Source organism: Ambystoma mexicanum, chromosome 3p (genome assembly GCF_040938575.1).
Source record: "Ambystoma mexicanum isolate Mex_15411 chromosome 3p, UKY_AmexF1_1, whole genome shotgun sequence".
Lineage (NCBI taxonomy): Eukaryota > Metazoa > Chordata > Amphibia > Caudata > Ambystomatidae > Ambystoma > Ambystoma mexicanum.
The window spans coordinates 718,516,379-718,542,591 of record NC_090925.1 but is presented as its reverse complement, the minus strand read 5'-3'; the positions used below and the strand labels follow the sequence as shown (position 1 = coordinate 718,542,591).

Below are 26,213 nucleotides of genomic sequence, written 5' to 3'. Positions count from 1 at the left end.
TGCGGGTTTCTCCCATTCATGCACAGCCTAGCTGTCACTCGCACAGCAGGGTGGCTATCCCGAAATGACAGCCAGCCAATCAGGACTGGGTGCATTCAGGTAATCAAGGAGACCAAGGACAAGGTGCTAGGAAGAATTCTCATAAATGTGCTAATTCTCTTCACCTTAGAAACCCCCAGCAACTTTGCTGGATTTTGAGGACTTGATTTTTTTACCTGGAGAGAGTGGGAGCCTTTTTTCCCCACTCTCTCGTGCATTTTGATGTGTACTTTACTCTTGTGTTCTTTGATTATGGAGTTTTAGACAACTCCATAGGCATCATCTTTTCATATGTGTCACACAGCACCCTCCGTGCAGTGACACAGGGAAGCCTTTTTAGGCTATCCCAAGGTTTAAATACCTTCTCTGGGATAAATTACTGTTTGCCAGATAAAGTAAAGTGAAATTGACTTTATTAGCCTTTTCCAAATTCCTAGACCCAGCACACACTATCTTACCATAGAGTGCTAGAGGGATTACCTAGTATCCCCTATGTCTAGAAACTCATGTAGCAGTCAAATGCTACCTTTTCCTCTCAAAATTTCTGGTGGCAGTTGTTTTACAACCAACTACCATGATTTTTCCCGACCGCGAACACCGGTAGAGGTTAATCGCGGTAGCCATGTTTTTCAAGATGGCGTCTGAGCCCCATTTGTTTAAACAGGTCCCGGTCTTTTTTCGCCATTTCTTTTTGGAAGGTCCTTCTAGTGTTTGTCTCTGCGCTCCAAACCAGGTTTGGTCCCTTTGTTCCTACGCCTTTGGCAGGCTTCAGGACTGAAGGCCGCCTCTGGTGCCCGAGTGTCTGGGGTGGGCAGGAAGTTAGGGAGGTGCCTGAAACTCACTGTGCTTAGTCTCCTAGGAGAGCCAAATGCACTCTGGCGTGATTGGCTGGCTGACTGTCCGGCAAGGACAGCCTCCCTGCTGGGTGCGTGGCAGCTAGGCTGGAATGAATGGGAGGAAACTGGATAAAAGGCATGTCTCTTGGCTTGGAAGGCAGAGTCGACGACTGGAATGAAAGAACCCGAAGACGAGATGGAAGAGGACGGCTGCTGCAACTCCTGGACCGTTGGGTTGCCTGTTGAAGCCCTGCTGCAGATCCGAATTGCCAAGTTCATCTTGACAGAGAAGCACTTCTCGAAAGGAGAAGTTGTCCTTGTTGGTGTGACCAATCAACTCGTAAGCCACCAGGATACCATTCTCGGAGCTGGTTGCATTTTCCTCAGAGTGCTGCAGGACACAGAATAGCCAGGGAGAAGGACACCAGTTTTGTGCGCTTGACTACAGCTACCAGAATAGATTTGCCTTTGCCAGCTTTTTGACCAGTCCCAGTTCAGGAGTCCCCACGACTGAGGCTCAGGAACAGCGAGATCTGCCTGAACTGCCAGGAACAGACACCTTCAGCTGCATCATTTTCTCCATTGTAAGGTACTGTGAAACCCCGACCGAAGAACTTCCCTTTCACTGCGAAAGTGCTTGTAACTTTGGCAACTTCCAGGCCTAGTCAGCTTGTGATCCAACATATGAATCTTTCATTTACAAACTACTTCTGAGAACTTTGGCAAAGACTTTTCTGTTTAACCTCCAGAACGGCTTTATCCTATACAAGACGTTAGCCCATTGACTTTGGCCTAACCTATTGCATTGAATCAACTCCTCGGGGGAACTCAAAACTATTTGCACTGTTTAAGAGTAACTAATATTCGTTGTGTTAACTTCTGCCTTTTTGCTCCAACTTCAAATGCTCTGAATGCCATTTTGCTCCTCCTTCAAAGTAGTTTAAATGCCTCAGAACCTGATATTGTGAAGTACTGAAGTATATTTTTGTGCGATATAGATGGCTTCCTAGTGAATGTTTTTTTTTTTTATTGTTTTTAGTTGAGATTAATCAACTTTACAATTTATTTTATCAATACAAAAATGAAAAACATGATTATGACGATAAAAGATCATTTAAAATGAATTTGGACATCAAAAGGGGAGCCAGTTCACAACAACAAGGTCAAGTGTGTTCAAATTAATCGCATTTGCGTAGCATTTACTTTACATAAAACATTTGCATAAAAGTTCACTTCATTTTCTTTTTCAGCATCAGAAGCTATTTGATTTTTGTCTGGATTCGTTGTTTTATTCCTTATTTTTATCTTGTGTTCTCAGCTCTTCTAAACTATTTAAAAAATTTAAGGCTCCCATTCTTAACCGAATAGAAAGTCCAACTATCATTTTCCATAGAGTGTTGTGTGACAGGTTTGTGTGATCTTTTACCGCTGGTTTTAAGAATTTAACCCTTTGGTTACAAAGTGCACTGCAATCAACCAGTAGGTGGCGTAAGGTTTCCGTTTGTGATGTAATTTTACAGAACCTGCAATCTTTTTCTGTTAAAATTTTTTTCCTTTTTGCTAGCACCTCTTGTGTTAGCCACAGATTAAATCTTAATCTCAAACTCTTTTCTATGTTGCACAGATGGGCTTTTTAGTAAATATGGTTCAGCCAATGTGTATTTCTTGTGTATGAACACAGTTCCATCAAAATCATTATATCTTAAGCACGTGTTTCTATTTCTACCCCAGTCCCACTGGAATAGTTTGGTTTTGACTGCATTCGGGTTTTCAATTAATAGCTTCAGTGTAACATCGGCATAAGCCATTGCATTTAGGACCTCCTTACGCCAACCTTGCGCAAAGGTGTCATCTGAGCAGAGTATGTGCTGTGCCAAAACTCCTATAAGCATGTTTGAGTTAATTGCTAGAATGCACTTCCTGCTTAAAGATATTAGGTACCACAAATAGCGAGCATAGATAGAAATCAGTCCCAATTCATTTCTGATTAATGCTATTGGAGTGCAATTTGGTAAATTTAAAACACTCTTCCAGAATTTAGATTCAAATTTAGCCCATAAGCTTTCATGTAGAATTGGTAGAGTTTCAGCTCCGTACAATAGTATCGGTGTTACCTTTTGTTTGAAATATGTTAGGATTGGTGAGATGGAAAACTTCCCATATTTTGCTTGAATTATTTTGGCCTGCGAAATCAGCATGTCAAGTTTATTGGACCATTTTGATATTTGTGCTTCATGAGTAGCTCCTGTGATTATCATCCCCAGGTACGTATATTGTTGAACTTTTTCCTGTTTGTTTCTGTATTGCCCATATGTAGTTCCTATTTTTTTGCAGTGATGGCTTATATACCATGACCTTGGATTTCTCCAGATTAACCACTAATAAATTTTCTGTTACGTATGTAGATAATGCGTCCAGCAGTTTCTGTAGTCCCACAGGTGTTTTTGACAAAAGTATCAAATCATCGGCATATAACAAGGCCGGAATGCATTTGTTGGCTATTTTAGGTGCATCCGCAAATTCAGCAGTAAATATCCTTCGTAAATCTGCTATAAAAAAGCTAAATAAAGCAGAAGCAAGAATACATCCCTGCCGAAGTCCTCTATATGTTTGAATAGCAGGGGACAAAAGACCCTCTTGGTTTATCCTTATTTGGATACTTGTGTCCGAATATAAAGCTTTTATTAAAGTAATTATGTACAATGGGCAATTTTCTTGAATTAGCTTTTGAAGCAACATTTCTCGTGAAATTGAGTCATAGGCAGCACGGAAATCTACAAATGTCATGTACAGGGGTTGTCTTGTTTGTTTATGATGTTGAATTATTGAAGTTAGGGTTAATAGGTTGATTGAGGTGCCAAGGCCTGCTATAAAGCCTGTCTGGCATGGGTCTCTTTTGTCGTTGTTTGTTGCCCATTTGTTGAAGTCTCTCAAGATAAACCTAGCAAAGATTTTCCCTGGTACGTCCAAAAGTGCAATCGGTCTGTAGTTGGAAGGACATGTCCGATTGCCCTTTTTGAAGATGGGTACTATTATTGACTTCCGCCATGATGCCGGGACTATACCTGTGGTTATAATCAAGGAGAAAATGTTGAAGAGAATTTTTGTCCACTGCTCAGGATGTTCTTTGAGCATATAGTTACTCAACCCATCAGGGCCCGGTGCTCGTGATCTACTAGATTTCTTTATGAAGCTTAAAATGTCTTCTTCTGAAATAAGTAAATCTTGAAAGTTGTCTTGGTTTTTTAAACTTTCTGGGTTTATTAACTCTGTTCCAGCGTATAGCTCTTGATAATGTCTAACCCAATCCGATTCTAATACACCATTTATTTGTACTGACAGTTGGGTAAATTGGTTTGCGTTATTTAACAATGTCCACATTTCTGAGATATTTTTAGATTCCAATGCAGTTAACATTTCTTCTCCTTGGTTTTGGTAGAGCCATGCTTTATGTGTTCTTAACCAGTTCTTATATTTGTTTAAGGTTTTAATGATTCCACCTCTAGCTTCCATTGATAAGGTCTTTGCCAATTTTATTTCCTTTCTAAAGTTATTTTTACGCTGTTGGATTTTTTCATCAAACTTAAATTTGGAAGCATAAGAATTTTGATTACCCCTACTTGGGGTTACTTTGTACACTTGTAAGCACGAAATATAAGAATCTTTTATAGCTTCATTTTTCTTGGTTCCTAGTGTAATATCGTAATTTAGTTTTTCTAAATTACTTGGGTTCCACCTAAAACGAGTTCTTGAGTTGTTAATCGTTAACACTGGAATATATCCTTTATTTTTAGTCATTTCATTCAGTTGTGTATTCTTCCAAGTAGCAGACAGCATTTCATGGTCACTGTTTTTGGTGCAGCACCTCAAAATTAGTTATTTGACTGAAAGTTTTAGTATCAACATACATATAGTCAATTATTGACTTGGACGTGCCTCTTGTCCACGTGTTTTTGGGTGGTATATAATTTTTTTGAGACCTATTTAGCATGATAAAATTGCGGGTTTTCATCAAGCTTTCCCATCTAAGACACACTGCATTTCTCTTATGAGTTTCGGTGGATAGGCAGTGAAGATTTAGATCACCCGCAATCAGAGTATTTGTTATTTCTTTCGTCATTAGAATAATGTTTAGTAAATCTTCTATGTCTTTGAAGAATTTTGAGTCTGTGATTCCCATCGGATTTCTATATATGTTAAGTGCTGCTATTGTGCCATGTTTGTAGATAATTTTAACCAATTGTAGATATGGGTTAGGCGTACTCCAGGGTTCCAATGTGAAACCTCTTCCATTTTTTAGTGCCACTAACATGCCCGAAGCTGGTCTACCGTTTGTTTTAATTGCAGGAGATAAAATTATCTCATAGCCATTCCATAATGGTGTTGTGAGCAACCAAGTTTCCTGTAACATTACTATTGTGTGTGGTAAAAGGCTTGAGCAGTCATTAAGTAAGTGTACATGACCACATGTGTTCCAACTAACTATGGAAAGATGCCTTACATCGCCCTCCTCCAATAGTTATGAGTTTCTTTGTAATTGAGATACAGATGTAGATGTTTGATATATTTCATTCATTTGGCTTTGTGGCTGATGTCGCTTATCCAATTTGTACACATTCAGCTCTTTGGTTCTGTTTTTAGTTGTGTTTATATCCCACTCAATTTCATCATCATAATTAGTCTGGTCAATAGCAGGTAAAAATCCCAGTGCAAATAGTTCAAGTCGAGATTGCCAGATCACATTTCGAACCACATTTGAAGCGATCCACAATCTGACCACCGCCAAGTTGTCATCGTTTAAGAATTCAACTTGTGCTATGTCACCAGACGTAATATCACTCAGACTCGGTAGGTCACTAAAAAATGGCCATTATGCTTGTTCGGCACATATCATATTGCGGGAATGGTTCCGCCCGGCATTTGAGGATAAATCTATGATGTATATTAGGATTAAGCTTGTGTTTAGAATCTCTTGGAGATTTTGTTTTTGATTCTGCAAGTCTCTCTTCATTACTTGTTTTGGTCGAATCTGTGACTTTTCCCACTTTTCCTCCGTGTTTCAATTTTGTTTTTTTGGTTATCTTTTAGTTCCTCTTCTTTGTTCAGTCCCCGATAGTTGAATTGAAAGTATTCATCCATTGCTTTATGAATTATGGTGTGGACATTTTTTTTCCATACTATTATCTGTTAAGGATTGAGCTTTGCTATAAGGTGTTGGCTTATTGGAGTTAAAGATCTTAACAGCAATTTTTTGTGCTTCATGAATTAATGGTGTTTCTGTACTATGCTCCAGATTTTTCTCTGCAGATCAAGGTTTTTTCATGTCCAGAATTAGGGATTTCAATTTCTGTCGTAATCTCTTTTAGATTAGAAAATCCCTCCTTAACTTTCATATAGTCATCAAGAGATCTTTTTATCTCTGCTCTTATATCTTTTAAAATATCATCTGAGTAGAGAGTTTTGTTATCTATTTTTTTGGGATTTTCTTTCAGTAATGGTTGTGCAGAAAATAGACTTATATCAGTTTTCGGTGTTTCTTCTTGTGTTGTCTGTTCCATACTCACTAAAGATGATTTCTTTTTGTCTGGTTTTTCAAGCAGAGAAATTATGTCATTTAGAGGTGCATAATCCTTATTGTTGTCTGCTTTTTTTATAGTGGCTTCTTGTCTTAATTTTGTTAGATGATTATGTCGTAGTAATGCTCGACTGTCCGTTCTGGTTGCAAGTTTAAAACTTTTCAACCGTTGAATGAAATTTTTAATATTTGTTTTTTTTCTGATTTTTGGTTCTGTTTTGTATCTTAGTCTTGAGATTTGATTTTTCTGAACTTGGGTTATTATTGCCCAAGTTCTCATTTGTTTGTCTTTCAAATATGTTATATGTTAGTCCTATTTTAGGTGCTACACTTATTTGAGCTGGCAATTCATTACTTGGTCCATATACATCTTCTTTTTGATCTTCTGATGTAACTGGGCGAATGATATCTTTGAAGAAAGGGAGAGGTTTAGTGGCCAGAGTAGGAGTTAGGTTTATTAGTGTGTCTACATCTTTTGGTATTTTATCGATGGTTTGTATTTCAGTAGATGTATCCATAGTCAAAAACGTCTTTTCTGCCTTCTGTTTTGCCTCCCAATCTTTCATCCATCTTCTGATTGCATCAATTTTTTTTTCTTGATTTCCTATTTTTGCTTCTAGTGTGTTAAATAGTTTGGACATAGTCATTATTGTTGTGTTCATAGCCTGCAAGGTGATATCTAGTAAGGCAATCCTTTTTTCAGCAACTTTTCGAGGTGTAGAAGTAATAGAAGGGCTGCAAGGAGCAACAGTCTTTCGCGGAGTTATTCGTGCAAAAGATCTAGATTGTTGCATTGATTCACTACTTAAATGTTCAAATAGGCTCGGTGACTGGTAAAGACTGATTTCAGCTTCCGCCATAGTTATTTTATTTACCGGCGTGGTTATTTTAAGATTCTGATATGTTTATAGTAGAAATCTCATTACTTTGTACGTCGGCCTCCACCTTGTCTAATTCCAATACTTCATTTTCCATACTTTCTGGGTCACTTATCTGTTTCTGCAGATCTATCACTTCTTCAGCGATTTCGGATAGTTTTGTCACATCATTTTGTTTAGCTGCATTTGCTGTCATCTCTGTAATTTCAGACATGATTTGTGTATCAGATATTGTAATATTCGTTATTGGAATTAGATTCGTGTCGTCACAGGTCAGGAAACTGACCATTACTAAGATTAGGGCTTTTGGAGGGTAGACCATATGTGTGTAAAGTACAGAACTCACGGATGTCACCTAGAACCATATGTTTGTCTGGTATTACAATTGGGCATCCGCTAATTTTCCTCTTCATCGCAATTGTTGGAGAAGGTTTTGCTGGGGATGGTTGTAGCGTGACTGATGCTCGTGTTACCATGACACAGAGGCATTCCAGTTTTCAATGTTAAAAGTTTACTTTTACCCGTCATGCTTTCCCCTGTATCACTTAAATTTATTTTTCGGAAAATGTTTAGTCAACTCCCAGTCACCGGGTAAGTAACGCCCGACAGCTTAAGGAGCTGCCAGAGTCCGACTCTCCCCCCTTACCTCAGTGACGTATGGGAATTCGGGGCCAACGTTAATATGAAGAAACTTCAAATCTGTAATACTCACTGAACAGGCACAGGTCACAGCCAAACAGCTTAACAGCGTTTCTCTCCAGCCCTTACTGCCTCCAGGGCTTAACGCCGCAAGGGTGGATATACCGGCAATTTATGCTGGGATGGAATCACGTGACCACTCACGTGTGCGCGATAGGCCCCGCCTCCTCCAGGAAGCAGGGAAGGCAGCAAGAGCTCGGCTCGCAGTGCTGCAGGGCACAAGTTAGACTTACAGGCAATTTTAAAACGCTCCGTTCATGAAGCGCACCTTCCAAATGTTCAGAAATACACTAGTGAATGTTTTATATCAGACTGAAATAAATTAATCAGTGTTTTATCAAGAAACCTTGAGTATAAGAGTCTATTTGAATACTTGTAATTATAGACCTCTGTAACATCCTTACACCTCACATTCCCTTTTGAGATAAACCTGGCTACTCAGCAATGCTACCACAAAACTGTAGTACAGTCTTCCACCAAAGGTTGTTTTTTGCTTACACCTGTAGTCCTAGTTGTGTTTAGTGGTCCCAAAGGATACTGCATACAAACTTTGCCTAAACACGGAGTTTCAAGCATCTCCCCTCCCTTCCTCCCCTGTCAGACACATTGGAGCCCGCCAAAGGCAAAAACGAACAAAGGGTTTAAACCTGGCTTGGCGTGCAGAGTACAACCAAAGACAGACTTCACAAGCAAGAAATGACGAAAAAAGAAGACCAGGCCATTTTGACAATGGTCACTCATGGGTGCTATACTGAAGTCGTGGATTCAGCCTGCAGTAGAAAAGCACAATGTTGGGAAAATTAAACTACTGCCACCAGTAATGAGGCTAACATAAAAAATGTTATATGAGCAAGTAGAAAAGGGGGCTACTAACCAACCCCCACAGCACATCCCCTTTACATTTTGTGTAAGTGAGACAGCACACCCCACCTTATGTGGAGTGCTGGGGGACATAATGTATCCCCTTTCTTATTTACCTGGTAACATTTTGTTACATTTCAAATTTTAGATGAATGGTGTAGGGGAGGACTGGCCGCGAGGCCCTCCTCACCTGCAGCCTTCTCCCCAGGTGAGGACCATGACTCGGTGGGCGTCCCCTCATGCCACCCGGGCCCAGGTGGAGGAGGGTTCACCCGCCGACGACATTGCCCACACGTATCCGTTCCCTGCATATACAAAAATTCAGTTAGGCCTAGAAGCCATCTTGTCTAGCAAAGATGGCGTGAGTTCAGCACACTGTAGCGCGGCCCCCACCTTTGGAGGGCTTTCCAAGCATCCCTGCCGCCGCAGCACCATGGTAGATCCGCTGCGAGCGCGTTCCCATGAGAAAGCCGGGTATGAGCTAACCCGAGATGCTAACACTAACATTTCGTCGTTCACAATGTAATACTGCATCCCGTGTGACCTGGTCCGCGAGGCCAGGGCGACGCAGAAATGAATTCAAGTGGTGATATTAGTGAACTGCTCTTCTTAAACAGAATCTGCAAACTATGAATTAGCCATAAAAGTGAAATGTTTATATGACTTCACATTGTGACTGTACTAATGCTGCTAGATCACAGAGGGAGTGTCTTTAAGTCATATGTAGACACATGAACCCCTATATGTCGTCTTAAGTCACCCATAGTGGCAACCGTCAATCTCTGTGGTCCATAATATAGTTCTACCTCATGTACCGTCGAATGTATATAAATACTTAAACACTGTAGTAGATATAATACCATGTAATGAAAAGGTACTCGGACCGAATGTATTGAAGAAATGTGTAACAAAATTGAAATATAAATGTGTGTTTGAATAAGATCAAAATAAGGCAAAACATTATAAAAGTTCTGCATTCAAAAGTCAGCAACGCACGAGGAAAAAACCTTTGTGAATATATGCAAGGCCATTCTCCCTCCCACCCTACGAAGCCTGCCAGATGAAGAAGCTAAGGCATGTGCCGCGCTCCCTCTCCTCCCCCAACCAAGCTGGAGCCGCTTCAGAGAATCAGAGGCCCCAGTACCGCACCCAAGGCCACAGCCCGCCACCTGTGTTATTTACAGCACGGTAATAAACCCACGTCTGAATCCACAGATCTACCAGCACCCTCTCGTAAATCCCACAACCCCCCTAGACCACCCCAAGAATCATGACCCCGTGCAAAGACGACCCCCAACGCTGGGACAAGACACAGAGACCCATTTATATAATAACTTCTAACGCAGCAGACAGACATGTATCATTCGGCCCAGGCCCCAGAGCCCAGCCCCTCGACCTAAAATACCGGTCAATAGGACACAGGTAAATCTCACCCCAACCGACAACCACCAGACCTCTCACGAGGTGCATTCCTCATGTGTTGCATTTATTTTATAAGATAAACTGCTGAGCGATTTATTGGTGAACTTAAATGTCGTTTCTTGAATAACTGCAGTGTGCATGGCCTAGGGCAAACGAGTCAGGAAAGGTATTCATCTTTGTCACAGGCTGCCCCAGCATACCAACACCGCTCGAATGACCTCAAGCTGGCCTGCCAGGCCCAACCCAACCCACGAGGTTGACCAGTGACGTCCTCCCACCCGGACCAACCAAGCTGCAGCAACACCTATAGTTAGTCGACGCCACCCAATCCCAATTAACTTGTGCCCCCTATAGTGTGTAGGTTCTGATGACGTTTTTTGTATTAGAAATACGCCTGCCTTTGCGATTGTCAGGCAGAGCGCTCTCGGAGGTTGCAGAGTTCTTTGCATGCCATATTCTTTTGATAAACTCCCACTTACGCTCACCCGCACTCTGTCTTGGCCTTATTCCCATTACGGGAGTGTCCATTATTGTCTCCCATTGCGGGGAGGATCGTGCTAACTTGGGGGCGCTTCCTTTCAATGGTGGTTTTACCTTTATGATCGTCTTTATTACTCACAGGCTGTTAATTCAGCCACGGTAATGCACAGAAAAGCCACCAAATGAAAAGAACTGGTGGGCTCCTTTGTCATTCGTGCGCTTGCTGTTTGAGGTCTTCCCCTGCCAGTCTAAGTGGGAACTACCTCAGTGGAAGTTTTGCCTTTGGCGGGAATCCTTTGGATTCCCGGCCCAGCTCCAGTGTCTGAGAAGGCAGGAAGCAAGGGAGGAGTCCAAAACTCTGCATCCCCTTGGTCTTTCACCTTGCCTGAAAGGAACCAACTCCCAAGTGGAGGTCAGGGGGGCGGGGGTGTTTGACTCAATAGCCACACCCACTCTGGTCTGTGAGGCAAACTACAACCATTTTGATTAATAGAGGAGGGGATCAGAAACGGACCAGCCAGGCAAAATGGATTCCACACAGAGGAGCCATTTAACAAAGGCACAAACACAGCCACCGACCTAACCACACGAACAAGAAACTGGACACCTTTGGAATATCCCCACCTTAGGAGTCATAAAGACTCACAAATCAGAACAGAGGCGCACCCAGACAGGCTTTAGACTAATCTTGTCTGAACGAAAAGGAATAAATAAAAAATAAAAAGGAGGTACGGCAAGTATAAAACTAAGGAATTCGGAAAAAAAATGAAATTCTGTCCCAACAATGTGCCTAATAGTTACATGTAGTTCCTGAAAGTTAAACTAAGTATTAAGTAAAGTAGTGAAGCAAAGACTGCTCCACTACATCAACCAATTGAGAGTTAGAACTATCTTTTGTGATGACCAATTCTTTCACCTCGATTTATTTTTTGTGCATTTATAAAGTGCTTATACAAAAAGTAAATTGTGTTTCAAAGCGTCCACAGGGTAACAGGGAGGGAACAGGGGAGTAAAATTGGATATAACACTAAATTGGATGGGGGACCTACTAGGCATTGTGAGCATTCAGAACATGCAAGTGCAGAGGGCGAAGGGTGCGGGTCTAGGGGATAAGTGCTAGGTGTATCAAGTGTGAAGTGCTAGGAGTGAGCAGCTGTAAGTGTCTAGGTGGAGTGGTCAACCACCAATAAATAGGTAAGTGGTTGCACAGGCCAGTGGGTGCCAAGGCAAAGTGCTGGGAGGGGCGGAGGCTGTAGGTGATTTGGTGTGGGCGGCCAGGACCCAGGAGAACACATAAGGGCCCTAGACACCAATCTCAGCAGTTGTGAGGTTAGAGGGAAGAAGGGAGGAAGGGAATTTGAGGAGATCAAGACGAAGGGGGAGGCTGCTCCATAGGAGGGAGACTGCTTAGGAAAGATGGCCAGCAGCTTGCGGTTTAAACACAGAGTTGGTGCCGGAGGAACAAACATCTGGAGGGAGAGTATTTAGTGAGAGCAAGTTGCAAATAGCGTGGTACCCGGCCCCAGAGAGCCTTGTGGATGATGCAGAGGTATTTGAATTTGATCCTTGTAGCAAACAGGAGCCAGTGGAGACTTTTTTGTGCTGGAGAGATATGGTCCCTGGGCTTGAGGCCAAGGATAAATCTTGCAGCCCTATTTTGGATTAGGTGGGGCGCGGGGCGGCTTGGGGTCGTGGAGAGTAAGGGGGTAGAATAAGGAGAAGGCTATTGCAGTAATCTAGCCTAGAGCAAACCAGAGTTCGAGACATTGAGCTTCTGGGGGAAGTGAAGAAAGGAGGAATTCCTTTGAGGAGTTGGAAGTGGGACTTCTTGGCAAGGTCCCGATTGTGAGCGATGAAGGCGAGAGGAGTCAAAGAGGACTCCTCCAAAGTTTCAGGATTCAGTAGAAGGAGAAGGGGGGGCAGGGGAGCCCATAGAAGATGACCAGAGTAAGGGAGAGAATGAGGGAGCTGGAGTCCCAATAGGAAGGATCTCAGTCTTACCAACGTTGAAACAGGAGGTCATTGGAAGTACACCAGGAATGATAGATGAAATGTGATGAGGATCGGAGGGAAGTTTGAAGAGTTGTGTCACCTGACTAACTCTGGAAGTTTGGGAGAAGGTGGAAATGAGGTGTACAAGCAGGGCAAGATCGATGTTAAAGAGCCAAGGAGAAAGGTTGGAGCCCTGGTGGACACTGCAGGTGGAGAGCGAGGTTGGAGGATAAAAAGCCCAGAATGACCTGGGATGGACAGTCACTGAGGAAGGTTAGCTCGTCCAGTGCCCGCTCCCCGATACCTAGGGCATTTTAAGAGGATGGAGTGGTTGACCTTATCAAATGCAGAGGAGAGATCTAGTAGAATGAGAACAGCTGGAAAGTTGGAATCAAGAGATGCGAGCAGTTCCTCACTGGTGTTCAGAAGAGCAGTTTCCCTGCCTCTGGATGCTCGCAAAACAGATTGGTCGGGAGGCAACCCATAAGTTCAGTGTGCTGGGTGAGTTGGGGAAAGAGCAACTCCAAGAGTTTCCCAAAGAAGGGGGTGATCGATATGGGGTGGTAGTTGGCTGGACAAGACGCATCTGCAGAGGTTTTTTCAGGAGGGGGCGCACATGGGAGTGCTTGAGGGAGGAGGTTAAAGACCCAGTAGCAAAAAAGTGGTTGCAGAGATCAGCAAGTGTAGTGGAAAGAGATCCAATATGGTCCTTAATGGTTCTGGAGGTGCAGGGGGAAACCTGTTTGGAGGAGACCTTCATGGAGCAGACAACTCTAGTGACTTCATCAGGTGTGATAGGAGAGGAGGAGAGAAAGGCAGAGGGTGGAAGGAGGGCATAGGAGGCGGGGGGTGGGAAGCAAGGGTGCTCAGGATGTCCTTCGTGTTTGCGGTGAAGTGAGTGGCCAGTGCATTGCAAAGGGTCTGGGAGGGAAGAGGTGAGGATACTGTGGGAGGGTTGGCTAGTTCCTTGAAGATTTTAAAGAGTTCAGCTGTGTTGTTGGATGCACCAGAGACACGAGCCTGGATGTGGGCTCTTTTCTTGGTGCAGATGGAAAGTCTATTACCTTTGGAGCAGGCGACAGGCCAGTTGGTTAGAGGGTGAGCCCGAGTTCTTCCACTTACGTTCTGCAACTCAGCACTTGGGTTTCAAGGCTGCGAGTTCAGAGTCGTACCAGGTGTTGCGCTTGGAGGCATGTTTTAGGCAGATCCTCATGACTGGGGCAAAAGTGTTGAGGGTATTGGTAATGGCAAGGTGGAGATTGCTGAGAGCAGATGGTGAACTAATGATTATTAGTGGGGAGGATGAAGGCAGCAGCTGACACTAGTTTCATCGGACAGATGTTCATGAACGAGGTTGGCAGGGCTGGTGGAGGTGCAATCAGAGCCCCCGAGAGGGCACAGTTGAGAGCAGAGTGGTCTAACCACGAGAGTGGGGTTGTCAGTGGGGAGGAGAGTTAAAGATAGTGTGTATGAGGGCATCAAAAGTGTGTGCAGCAGAGTGGGTAGGACCATAAGGGAGGATGGAGGGAGAGCAAGGTGCAAAGGTCACGGAAGACAGTGGATGCCGTGATAGAGTAATCAAGGTGGATATTGAAATCGCCCACAAGAAGGAGTTTCGAAGTGGTTGCGCGGAGAGAGAAGGCAAAATCAGCATATTCAGAGAGGAACAGGGTGTTCGAGCCAGGCGGCCTGCAGATAGTGGCAATGGTCAGAGAGAAGGAAGGAGAAATTAACAGCTTGCAGACCAGGCTCTCAAGGAAGAGTAGGGCTGGGTGGGTATGAGGGAAGAAGGGACCCACTCAGGGAAGATCAGTGCAACTCCATCACCAGCACAGTTCGGACGAGGCTTGGAGATGATCTTATAGTCATCAGGGAGAAGGGAGTGACTGAGCTGGCATTGAACCACATGTCGGTGAGAGCAAGGATATTGAGTTCAATGTCTTCCAGAAGGAGGCAGATGTCAGCAGAGTGTTTTATGGCTGAACAAGCATTAAGTGTGGCAAGATGCAAGAGGTCTCCAACTTTGAAGGTTTTCCTTCAAAGGTTGGACAGAGTTGAGGAAGGAGTAGCAGGTGTGTGAAGGAAGTTGATGAGGCACGGCAGGCGCTGGTCAAAGAGAAGGGGGTTAGGTTGTGGACCCTAAACCAAGATCGTGCCAGTGTGATAGAAATTAATGATGCACCTGGATGATGCAAAGCCAGACAAGAGGACTTCCGATTTGGTGCCACCCTTAATGGGAGAGGATGTGTAAGGCGAGAGTGTAGTCATGAGAACTCCATAGATCTGGGGAGGGGCCAGAGAAGAGGATATCAGTGAAGACCTGTCTGGAAGTTACAAAGGTGTCTGCGATAGTTAGGCCAGGGTTCGTGGTCAGGATGTCTTTTTATGCTTTTTTCATCCAGACTGTGAGAGAGGGAGGATAGGTGATAGTGTAGCAGTTAGAAGATAGGGGAGATGGTGAGTGCCATAGGGGCGGCAGAGGATAGTTGAAGGAAAGAGGAGTGGTTACACAGCACAGTTCTAATACAAACTCAACAAGGCCTGGTAGCTGCAAACGGACACAAAATGCAATGCAAAAATGGGCTGAAAAGATGTTAAACATCTACATTCAAAAATGTTTAAAAAAGGGACACAATGCAGTGAAAAAAGAAGTAGATTAGTTGAGGCACGGAAGGCATAGTGAGATGGGCACAGTTTTGGTTCAAAAGTTGCTGGTGGAGGAGACATTGGAAAGGTTCAGCCATCACACACTGGTAGGTCTGCAGAGAGCGTAGAGGTGCATGGGCCCAAATATGTGGGGTAGCAGGCTGTAAGTCAGGCGGCTGTTTCATAGTTTGTAGTAGGGCGGAGAAGGTGGCAGGGGCACAGACAGGGCCTGTGTTGTGGGGGTCAGTGCCTACGATTGGTCAAGCAGGTCAAGGGCGGCCCAATCATCGAGGCAGCAGGCTCACCGAGGTTGGTTTCCAACACACACTGATGCAGCGGCCATTTTCAAAATATTTTCGTTTTTTGTAATCAGTAGCCGCTCCCACTGCAGGGGTAAAGACACGCTCCAAGTAATATGCTACACATGATCAGCAAGGAGGTGAATCATCACAATTCAATCAACCGAGATTTATAGACTGCTTCACAACCTTCACCCAGGAGTTGGGGAAATCTCTTCAACCCTCATACACACCCAAGTCAACAAGTTGTGGCCGACTGGTCCTCTAATCAGCACAAAGCTTGCTGTGGAGCGCACTGTACAGGTCAATATACAGAGCTTTACTTCGGTTTAGAATATCGCTAGAAGTCCAGAGTGCTCATCAGTACAAGGCATGGGGTGAGTCACGATACATAGGTTGGCGCTTAGCTTAGTATTGAAAGTTGCTGGGAGGGTGTGTGTCTGCTCAGATACATACCTCAACTATGAGATTGGGAGGAGGAAGCTGAGACAAAGGCTGGGAGGAAAACGTTAGGCAGACAAAGACTAGGACGAACAGGGGGTTTCATCAAGGCTAGTGAGGTAGAAGCAGAGGAGGCCACATCAATGGGAGGAGAACGTTTAGACAAATGTGAGGTAGCAGGAAGCTGTGATGGCAGAGGGTTGGGAAGGAGCGGAAAAAGAAATCCAAGTTGAGTGAGGGAATAAGCTATGGTACAGGGGCTCTAAAAGTGGGGAAAACAGAATTTCCAGTATGGGAACAAGAGAGATTGCAGGTATGGCTATGTGAAAGAAGTGGAGGGCTTGTGTAAAAGTTACCGGGGACAGGTGGAGTAAAGGAATTCGGTATTGCTGCGAGGATGGTAACAGAAAAAGACTGGGAGAAAACACTGTGCTGGAGGAGTGTAGAGGGGGCTCGGAGGTGGGCAAAAGCCATGGAGATGAAAGAAGCGGGTATTGTAACAGTTTCAAAGGGATTTATGGAGAGATTTAATTTAAAGAAAAGTAAAAAAAATACATTTTAAAAAAAGAGGGGGAAGGAGGAAAACCATAATAAGGGAGCAAAATTAGGAATGAGAAAGGGAACATTATGGGGGCAATCCAAAAGATGCTGGCAAACATGGGCTAGTAGAAATGCGAACAAGAACGATATTTGTTGGGATGTAGAGAGTGTGGGGCAGGTAAGGAAAGATCATGAAGGGGTAGGGAATTGCAAATTATAGGGCAAAGGGTGAAAGGAACAAAGGAGAGGTGAAAAGAAAAAGCTGGCTGGGGAGGAAACAAAACGATAGCGGGGAAGGGAAATGCAAAGATAGCTTGTGGCATAACAATCCGTAGTTACCTTACCTTTTCATGTATTTCTTGCGTGGACTGCGCATCACAGAATGCCACTGTAGCAACATCTTTCAGGATGGGCATCTCCACCGTGCAATCTCTGCCATCGAGAAGTGCCACTAGCGGCCGAGAAGGCATTGGGCCGTTCAGGATGGGAGGCCGGATCCCTGCAGAGACCACACACACAGTGACTGGCGGCAAAGTGTGAGGCTGAAAGGGGAGGGGGGAAAGTGTGACAGAGACAAAGAGATTGAGTAAGTGAGGCGCGAAGAGCGCAGTTCATACCTTCACAGATGCGGTCGAGGCGTTGCCGCTTCACTTTGTGTTTGTCCATGGCAGAGTTCGGATTGACCGCTGCTTCCCAAAATCCTTCAAACGAGTCTCTTGAACAAAGATGTAAAGGATCCAGAACCAAATCCTACAAACACAGCCACTGGCAGAGCAAAGTTTAAAGGGTAACTTTTTTGATGCATATTGGTAACCCAACACTCAAAAACACAGAAGACTACCACAGACACCAGACTCAAAACAAAGGCACATTCAATGTAAATATGAAGTCTACCCACCCACAATCAGGACAAGCTCAATTAAGCTGTTCATTTAAAAAGGCGCCCCAAAACAAAAACCTCCAGTAGTCAAGCAGGGGCTCTTATTTTGGAAAGAGTTTTGGTAATTCACCAGAGGCATCCAGAAGCATATAAGGGTAGTGAGCACAGAACTATCTGGCAGCAGAAAGAGTGCAGAATACCATTTTTTGGGGTTTCCACCATCCCATTTCATGGGGCTCTTAAACTTTCTTCCTTTTGAAGTTTTAGGTGCAACATTCTATTGTTTTGGTCATAGGGACATCTATTGAAGTACGCCCCTGCCACAGCAATGCTTTTTTCTACACTGTCCTGTGGTAGCTGATACAGCTTCTAGGACAGAGGAGCTTTGAAGAACCCTGTGTTGGCTTGCAGGGCAATACATCACCCTATAATGGGTTAGTGGAGTAAGCCGGTGGCAGTTGTAATGTAGTTTGGTCTTCAACAGAAATGCAGCAGTTTCCTTTAGCAGTGCAATTTACCTTTAGAGTAGCCGCTGGGGTACTAATGTATTGCTTTACTTACTGCTCTTGCCCACTGTTTTGGGGCAGGCTGATTTGGCCCAACCAATGAGTGAATGAGTATATACACATCTAGGGGAAGCAGCAGATACTCATCCACTGGAATAACTGCACTTGTCAGTATTGCTGGAGGACATTGTTAGGCAAGATTGTATGCAGTACCATTTGGGTGCACTACAATAACCTGGACCTCCTGGCAATAGGGACCCAACCTTTGGTACAAGTCTGAACTACACAGGTTGGTAGCGTGGTCAAGCAGCCAGGCTCATCTCAAGAGGGGTCAATGTGAGCAGTAAGGGTGTGACAATACAGTTATCCAAATAAACACACTGAAGGTTTCTTGATAAAAACAAATATTCTTTTATTTCACAGTCCGTTATACAAGCCTTCAGAAAGGGAGCAAAACACTAAAATATACTACAAAACACTCTTAGTTTCTCTAAATCAGACGACACCCATTGGGGATGGCCCACAGACCCTATCTACACCCTCAGGTGACTTAAATAGTTAGGACACTGGACACCGATTTATCACTGGTACATTTAGAGTAATACTGAGTTTGGTGAAAGATAGAATAGAGGAAGAAAACAAAGGTTAACAAATAACTCATAAATAGGCAAGTACTTTTAAACAGCTTCCAAAGCACACGGTCCGAGGTAAAGGAGTCTTAGGAGCCAGGACAGCCAATGTTAATTGCACAATGTCCAGGGGCGCTGAAGATCCTCTTTGCAGGTAGGTAAAAAGTGTTGCACAATATTGTTAGAAATATTTGTAGGAAATTGAACACTTGAAGGGCCACAAGCTGAGAGGCTTGTGAAGAGCAAAGCTTTAGCAACTCTGCGAGGTAACCAAGACTAGTCTCAACTGAGAGCAAGTAAAGCTACACAACAAGAGACAAGTTCTTAGACTTTACAGTACCTCTGGTTAGAAGAAATGGTTTCAGCTGGCTTCTGTTCCTGTGCAGCTCTGCAGATCCTGTTGTTCCTGAGCCTCAGTCGTGGGGACAAGAGGAAGGAAGTCTGGAGACTCCTGCTCTGCAATGGGATGGTCAGCGGCAGCAATGGGCAAACTTCAATTCAGCAGTCCTTCAGTTTTCAGCTCCTCGTGGCGGACAGCAAATCGCAACACCGCGGTTCTTGGATCCCACTTCAGACTTTCCTTGCTTCTAGGGTCCAGCAGTCCGTTGAGGTGGGTCGGACTTGTCAGTCCTGCAACAGGGAAGTCTGGAAGATCTTCCTAGCGCTTGGGTCAGAATTAAAAGCAATGCACACAATCTGGTGTTCCTCTCGCTGGCTCTTCAGTTCCAGCATTTAACTGCAATGGAAATACAACCAGCTTCGAGAGGATGTCCAGACGGGCTTATTTTGGAGTTGATTGGTCCCACCAACTCAAAGGGAGAAGTCGTCCTTGCAGGGCTTCTCTAGTCTAGGCGAATTCGGAGCCTCAGCAGGGCTTCACCGGGCAAACCAACAGTCCAGGCGTTGCAGCAGGCATCTCTTCCAAGTTCTTCTTCGGATTCCTTCGTCCAGTGGTCAACTGCCTTTCAAGCCAAAAAGCCTTGCATTTTATGCAGGTTTCTCCCATTCATTCTAGCCTAGCTGTCTATCACAGCAGGTGGCTGTCCTTGCCGGACAGCCAGCCAATCACCTTTGGGTGCATTCCTGTAACCAAGGGGATTAAGCACAGGGAGATTCGGGCACCTCCCTCAGTTCCTGCCCCTGCCAGGCATACTAGTGTCAGAGGTAGGCTTCACTCATGAATCCCGCCAAAGACAAAAACAAAGACCAAACCTGGTATGGCGCAGAGAGTAAATCTCAAGAAGGACCTTTCTAACAGAAAATGGCGCAAAAAAGAAGTCTAGGACCATTTTGATGAAATGGGCACCTTACCGTGGTTGCAAACACCGCCCGCGGTAAAAACACAATGATAGTAAAAAGTAAACCACTGCCAGCAGCCCTTAATTGTAGAAAGGGCAACAAAAATGTTATAAGCTAAACTAGACAAAGGGGATACTAAATAACCCCTGCAGCACCCTATTGTAAGATAGTGTGCTGGGTCTAGAAAGTCATAAATTGTAAGTAAAGTCAATTTCACTTCACTGCTCTTGGAAAACTTACTTTCACCAAGAGAAGGTATTAAACCTTTGGGAAATCCAAGAGACTTCCCTGTGGCACTGCACTGAAGGTGATGTGTGACACAATGTAAAGATGATGCCTATGGAGTTTGTCAGACTCCAAAGTTAGAAAGAACACAAATTAAATCACATTAAAATTACACTAGCTTAAAAAATAAATAAAAAATAAAGTCCTATGGTCCAGAAAAAGAGCTGGGGGACTCTAAGGTAATTAGTTTCTATGGGAATTAGCACATTTCTGAGAATTCTCCCCCAACAGACATGAAGTTCTGCTGCAACTATTTAAGGCACCGTTTGGCCATGCTAGCTAGACCCTAACCCTCAACTCACTTTTCCTCTTGTCTGTGGATAATCCTTTCTGTGCAGCTCTTAGTCCAACCCTGGTCCCAGTCACTGGGTGGGATGTCCTGTGAGGGTGTTGGAGCAGTTTTTCTAAAGTCCAGTTATAATACTAACCCTTATGCAATACACTCAACTCAAGGTACTGGTTGGGTGGCAAAGCTGTCAGACTTATCTTGGGAGAGAAGGCTGAAGGAAGGTACAAAGAACTTGTTCTTCTTTTCTGTGTGAATGCCACAAGTTACACTCTACCTGGTAACGTTCTTTCGATGGGACGGTCCGACGACGTGCATATCTATGACAGTAATCACCACAGCTGTGCTGCTTCGGAAAATCTTCAGCGTCTGCGTCGATGTCGATGTCGATACGCCGCCCTCGAGGCCCTCCTCTGACGACCGAAGTCACTGGATGTTATAAGTTGGATGCACGACGCCCGTGGCCTCAGTTGTAGTTTTTTCCCCAGAACGTGCATCACCAGTCTGACACACAAAGCCTTGCGGAAACGGAAGCTGCAATCGCATAAGAAATTCTGTAGCGGGGTAGGGAGGGAGCGATATGGAATACATCGTCGGACCATCCCATCGAAAGAACGTTACCAGGTAAGAGAGTAACTTCTTCGAGGGGATTGGGTCCTCCGACGTATTCCATTTCTATGACAGGCTCCCAAAGCAGTAACAATGCAAGGAGGTGGGAAAAGTATTTAGAAAACAGAAATTTAGCATGCCCAATCAAATTGCAGAGTAAAGGACCGCCTTGCCAAAGGCCAGATCCTGCCCCCGGATGGAATCGAGGGAATAGTGATGTACAAAAGTATGTACCGAAGCCCAGGTGGCTGCATCACAGATGTTGCGAATAGCAACACCCCTCTGCAGGGCAGTAGAGGCAGCCATACCCCTGGTAGAATGGCCCTGTAAGCTGACCTGTGGGTCCTTACCCGCCAAGCAGTAACACTCAGATAGCCAAAATAATCCAGCGAGACAAAGTCTGTTTCGTCACAGCCTGTCCCAAAAGCTTTACAGCGTAACCAATAAAGAGCTGATCGTCCACTCTGACCCGGGACATGCGTGAAATATAAAGGTCAATCTGGAAAAGTGAATACCCTTCATTTGAATGACAGACGTAACTTGATGGCCGTAAGCCAACCGTTTTATGCACCGAATCATAGAAATATAGACTGTTATGCTTGACCAACAAGCGGCCATTTTAAACGTGGCAGAATCGCCATTTTGCCTGTTAACCATTGCTCATTGCTTTCTGTCTAAAACTGCTTTGCAGCTTGCAATTCTTGCGGTTTCTGCTTACTCTGCTCAACTGTTAACATTGTTGTCTGAATATGAAAAGGGCAAGGTCGCGGGACTGAGGAGTTCGTTGAAAACTCCTCATGAGTAGCAGAGAAAGGCATGCCCACGCTCCCTCTGTAGCCTTGAGGGAGAGCTGCAGGGCATTTAATCACTTCACAGCTGCCAGCCAGTCTCGTACGATGGTAGAATAAAAGAGCTAAAGGCTTGAATTATGCTCTTCCTACGGCCCCCCCTTCGCAAAACCCTTTAGAGTGTGTCGGCTCCCAGGACACGAATAGTACCTCAGATAGCAAAGCATGGAATGTGGCTCTTCCCCCGTGTGCAGCTTGCTTCCAAGAACAGAACCATCGTGTTCTGTTCAACAACTAAAAGATGCCTCCGCACTTTCCAAATTGCACGTTGTTACTAGAATAGACATCGAAAGTGTCATAAATGTCATACCCGTCGGAAATGTCCATCGTCATCCTGAGTTCAAAGAAACTTAATAAAGGAGGGTGTTAAACATGACATAGCTGATTGTATGATATGCATTTTGTATATGTAACTGATGTACGTAATTCGCTCTCTTGCATCCCTCAAGGTCTAGGAAACACGTCGCGGGGCGTGAGACCAGAATTGGCCAATTGGGACCATTTTTGCTTGCACTAAACCCTAGCATTGGGAATTTGAACCTCGTGTCTGGCGCATCTTTTCATGTATGGTTATTGCCTTGTTTCCATAGCACGAGGGACCCCTAGGGGCCCCTTTCATAAAAGCTTAACGCTCTCTTAGGATCAAGCCTATGGAGCATCTCCTTACCAGGATGTGGAGGAGGATAAAATGCCGGAAGAACAACCTTCTGGCCTAAATGAAATTCCAACACCACCTTCGGAAGAAAAGAAGGACAAACTCTGGACAACCCTGTCCTTATGAAACACAGTGAAGGGTGGATTAACTTAAAGTGCCTGTAACTCACTCACTCCGCGAGCGGAAGTGACCGCAACTAAAAATACCGTTTTCAGAGTCAACAGTCTCAACGGGCATGAATGCAAAGGCTCAAACGGAGCTCCCATCAGAAACTTGAGAAAAAGGTTCAAATGCCAACCGGGCACCTGGAAAGGTGACGGAGGGAACACATTAGTGAGCCCTTTCAGAAACTGAGAAATTAAAAGGAATTTTAAAATGGGAACACTCTTCAGAAGAGCAGTTAAATATGAACAGCGCCGCCAGGTAACCTTTAATGGTACCCACCTGAAGGCCCCTATGGGCCAAAGAAAGCAAAAAAGACAGAACCATGGGAATTTCACATGCAAAAGGATCCACATTCTTAACCCTGCACCAGTCGCAGAACTTCCTCCAACGGCAACGGTACAGGGACTTTGTTGCGGCCCTTCTGGCCAAAAGCAACACCTCCATCACGTCTTCAGGGAGGTCCCAATCCTTATACCTCAACCTTTCAGAAACCAAGCGTGAAGGTTGAGGGACCTGACCTCTGGATGGAGAACCTGACCCCCCCCCCTCCCGTGAGAGCAGATCGTCTGGGTAGGGAAGACGATGTGGAGGGCAGATGGACAAGTCAAGAAGGTACGGGTACCACGTCCTCCGGGTCCACGCCGGAACAATGAGGATCATCCGGGAACCGAACCTCTGTAGTACTTGCGGGATGACGGGGACTGGAGGAAACGCGTACAGCAGTGGGAATGACCACTCCACCAAGAACGCGTCTCCCAAGGCTCCGTTGGAGGAAATTCCAGCGAGCAGAACCCCTCGCACTTCCGGTTGACACTGGAGACGAAGTGATCCACTTGAGGGGTCCCCCAAAGGGCGAAGATCTCCAGGAGAATCTCCTGAGCCAACTCCCACTCGTGAGAGATCGTGCTCTGCCTGCTCAGAGCATCCGCCGTCTCGTCTTCGTCTCCTGCCAGATGAACTGCCGAGATCGAAACTTCCTGCTGGATTTCCCAGAACCAGATCTGCATCGCCTCCCTGCACAGAGGAAGTGACCCTGCCCCCCCTTTTTTTGTTGAGGTAGTGCATGGCCACTATGTTGCCCGTCAGGATCAGGAGATTCTTTCCTCGCAGTCGGCAGAAAAGCCTTCAGGGCTAGCCTGACGGCCCTCAGCTTCAACAGATGGTATGGCATCTGGACTCTGACGGAGACCAACGACCGCTGACTGTCAACTCGTTGGCATGAGCTCCCCATCCCGTGAGGGATGCGTCCGACAAGATAGTCACCTCCGGCCAGGGGAGCCAAAATGCCCCCCCCCCCCCCCCATCAGATTGCCTTCGTCGGCCCACCACAAAAGGTCCAGAGTGACCAAAGACGGCACCTGAACAGGGTCCGACATCCTGCCGGAGGACAGACCACTGGAGCTTGAGTGCCCACTGCAAAGATCTCATCCGCAACCTGGCCTCTGGCACCAGAAGAATGCAGGATGCCATGATGCCGAGCAGTCTCAAGAACTCGAACGCTGGGAGAGTCTGGGCAAGTTGAAACCTGCGCACCATCTGCTGAATGTGATGAGCCCTCACCTGGGGAGGAAAACACTGCCCCAGGGACGTGTCGAGCACTGCTCCGATGTACTGGAGCCTCTGAGATGGTGTCAAATGGGACTTTTTAAGTTGAGGGAGAAGCCCAGCTTGTGGAGGGAGTGGAAGGTGACTGACAGATGATCCAGGACTTGCCCAGGAGAGCGCGCCCTAATCAACCAATCGTCCAGGTAGGGGTAGACGTGAATCCCCTTTCCTGAGCTGCGCTGCCACCACTACCATGAGCTTGGTGAAGACCTTCGGGCGGATGTCAATCCGAACGGCAGGACCCGAAACTGAAAGTACGAGTCGCCAACCGCGAACCTCAGGTACTTCTTGTGCTTCGGATGGATCGGCACATGAACATAAGCGTCCTTGAGGTTGAGAGACACCAACCAGTCCTGAAGTTGAAGGGCCTGGAGGACTTGAGAAAGAGTAACCATCTTGAACTTGTCCTTCCTGAGGAGTTTGTTCAAACCACGCAAGTCCATGATGGGTCTCAATCCCCTGTCTTTCTTAGAAATCAAAAAATAAAAGGGAATACTATCCCTTGCTCCTCTCCGCTACAGGCACCAGTTCTATGGCGCCTTTCTCCAGCAGGGATTGAATTTCCTGCGCAAGGACCCGGACTCTTCAAAGAGATTCCCCGGTGGATTGTCTTGAGGCCTCTGCCAGAAAGGAAGAGTGGTAGCCATGGGTTATGATCTCCAAAACCCACACATCTGAAGTAATGGCGCGCCACTCTGCAAGATGCTGTGCCAGCCTTCCCCCAACCGGCGAACCATGGGACATGGCCTCATGACTGAGCTGAAGCGGCTGCAGCGTTGCCCGAGGGCAAAGAGGCAACAGCCCGAGCGGCCTTGGCACCTCAAGTACCTGGTTTTCCACCTCTGGCGCTCCTACGGTGGCCCCTTTGACTGGCAGCTCCTCTCGCTTTACCAAAGGAGGAGTAATAACGAAAGGAACCTCCCCTCCATTGCTGTCCCCTAGGACGAAAAGGCGGAGGTTGTCGAACTGCAGCGCCCAATGACTTCGCTGCAGCTTTGGAGGTCTGCAACCTCTCAAGGCTCTCGTCAGCCTTGCTGCCAAAAAGATGTTCCCCCGTCGAAGGGCATGTTGAGGAGCCGAGCCTGCACATCAGGAGCAAACCCCGACTTCCGCAACCACGCAAACCTGCGTATCACAGTGCTCGCTGCCATGGACCTGCTGACGCAATCTGCCATGTCCAAACCCGACTGAACGGCCTCACACATAGCATCCTTGCCATCCTGAACCATGGCAAGGAAACCATCCCATTCATCACCTTCGGGAATATGTTCAGCCGCCAAGGAAACAGTTCCACAGAGTGTGACAAGGCACAAATGGAGTTGGCCGCCTGAAGCGCCATACCCCCTGCAGAAAACACTTTCTTCGCCCAGCCGTCAAAACGTTTGTCGTCCCCATCAGGAGGGATGGTAGTGTACGACGCCTGCTTTGCCGGGGCCGTAGCCGCCTGCACCACCAAACTCTCCAGAGTAGGGTGCTTGGACAAGTAGCAGGGGTCACTACTGGCTGGCCGGTATTTTCACAGCAAAGACTTGCTCACTGCCGGGAGACTCTCCGGAGCAGTCCAAGCCGCTGCCACCCTCCTTTGCAGAGCCATATGGAATGGCAGTACCGGGTCAGTTGGTGGATCAATGTCTAGGATATCCGTAAGGTCATCCTGAACAAACTCCCCTGGGGGAGCAGACCATCCCAAGTACTCGGTGACCCGTGACATAAGTCGCCGGTACGAAGAATCGGCATG

At 45.7% G+C, this 26,213-nt stretch overlaps 1 protein-coding gene across 7 annotated transcripts in view; it reads right to left on the bottom strand.

The window, feature by feature from the left end:
- Positions 1–26,213, bottom strand: part of LOC138580772 (C-terminal-binding protein 2) — a 313,871-nt gene that overhangs the window by 171,619 nt on the left and 116,039 nt on the right. For 4 of the 7 annotated variants that reach the window (XM_069651580.1, XM_069651581.1, XM_069651582.1 and 1 more), the window contains exons 3-4: positions 17,326–17,473; positions 17,053–17,207 (exon numbers count right to left, since the gene is read on the bottom strand). In XM_069651580.1, coding sequence (XP_069507681.1) covers positions 17,053–17,207; positions 17,326–17,374 — 204 coding nt within the window. In that variant the 5' untranslated portion in view covers positions 17,375–17,473. Of the gene's footprint in view, positions 1–17,052; positions 17,251–17,325; positions 17,474–26,213 lie in introns of all 7 variants that reach the window. The other 3 variants (XM_069651584.1, XM_069651585.1, XM_069651586.1) reach the window with 1 other exon arrangement.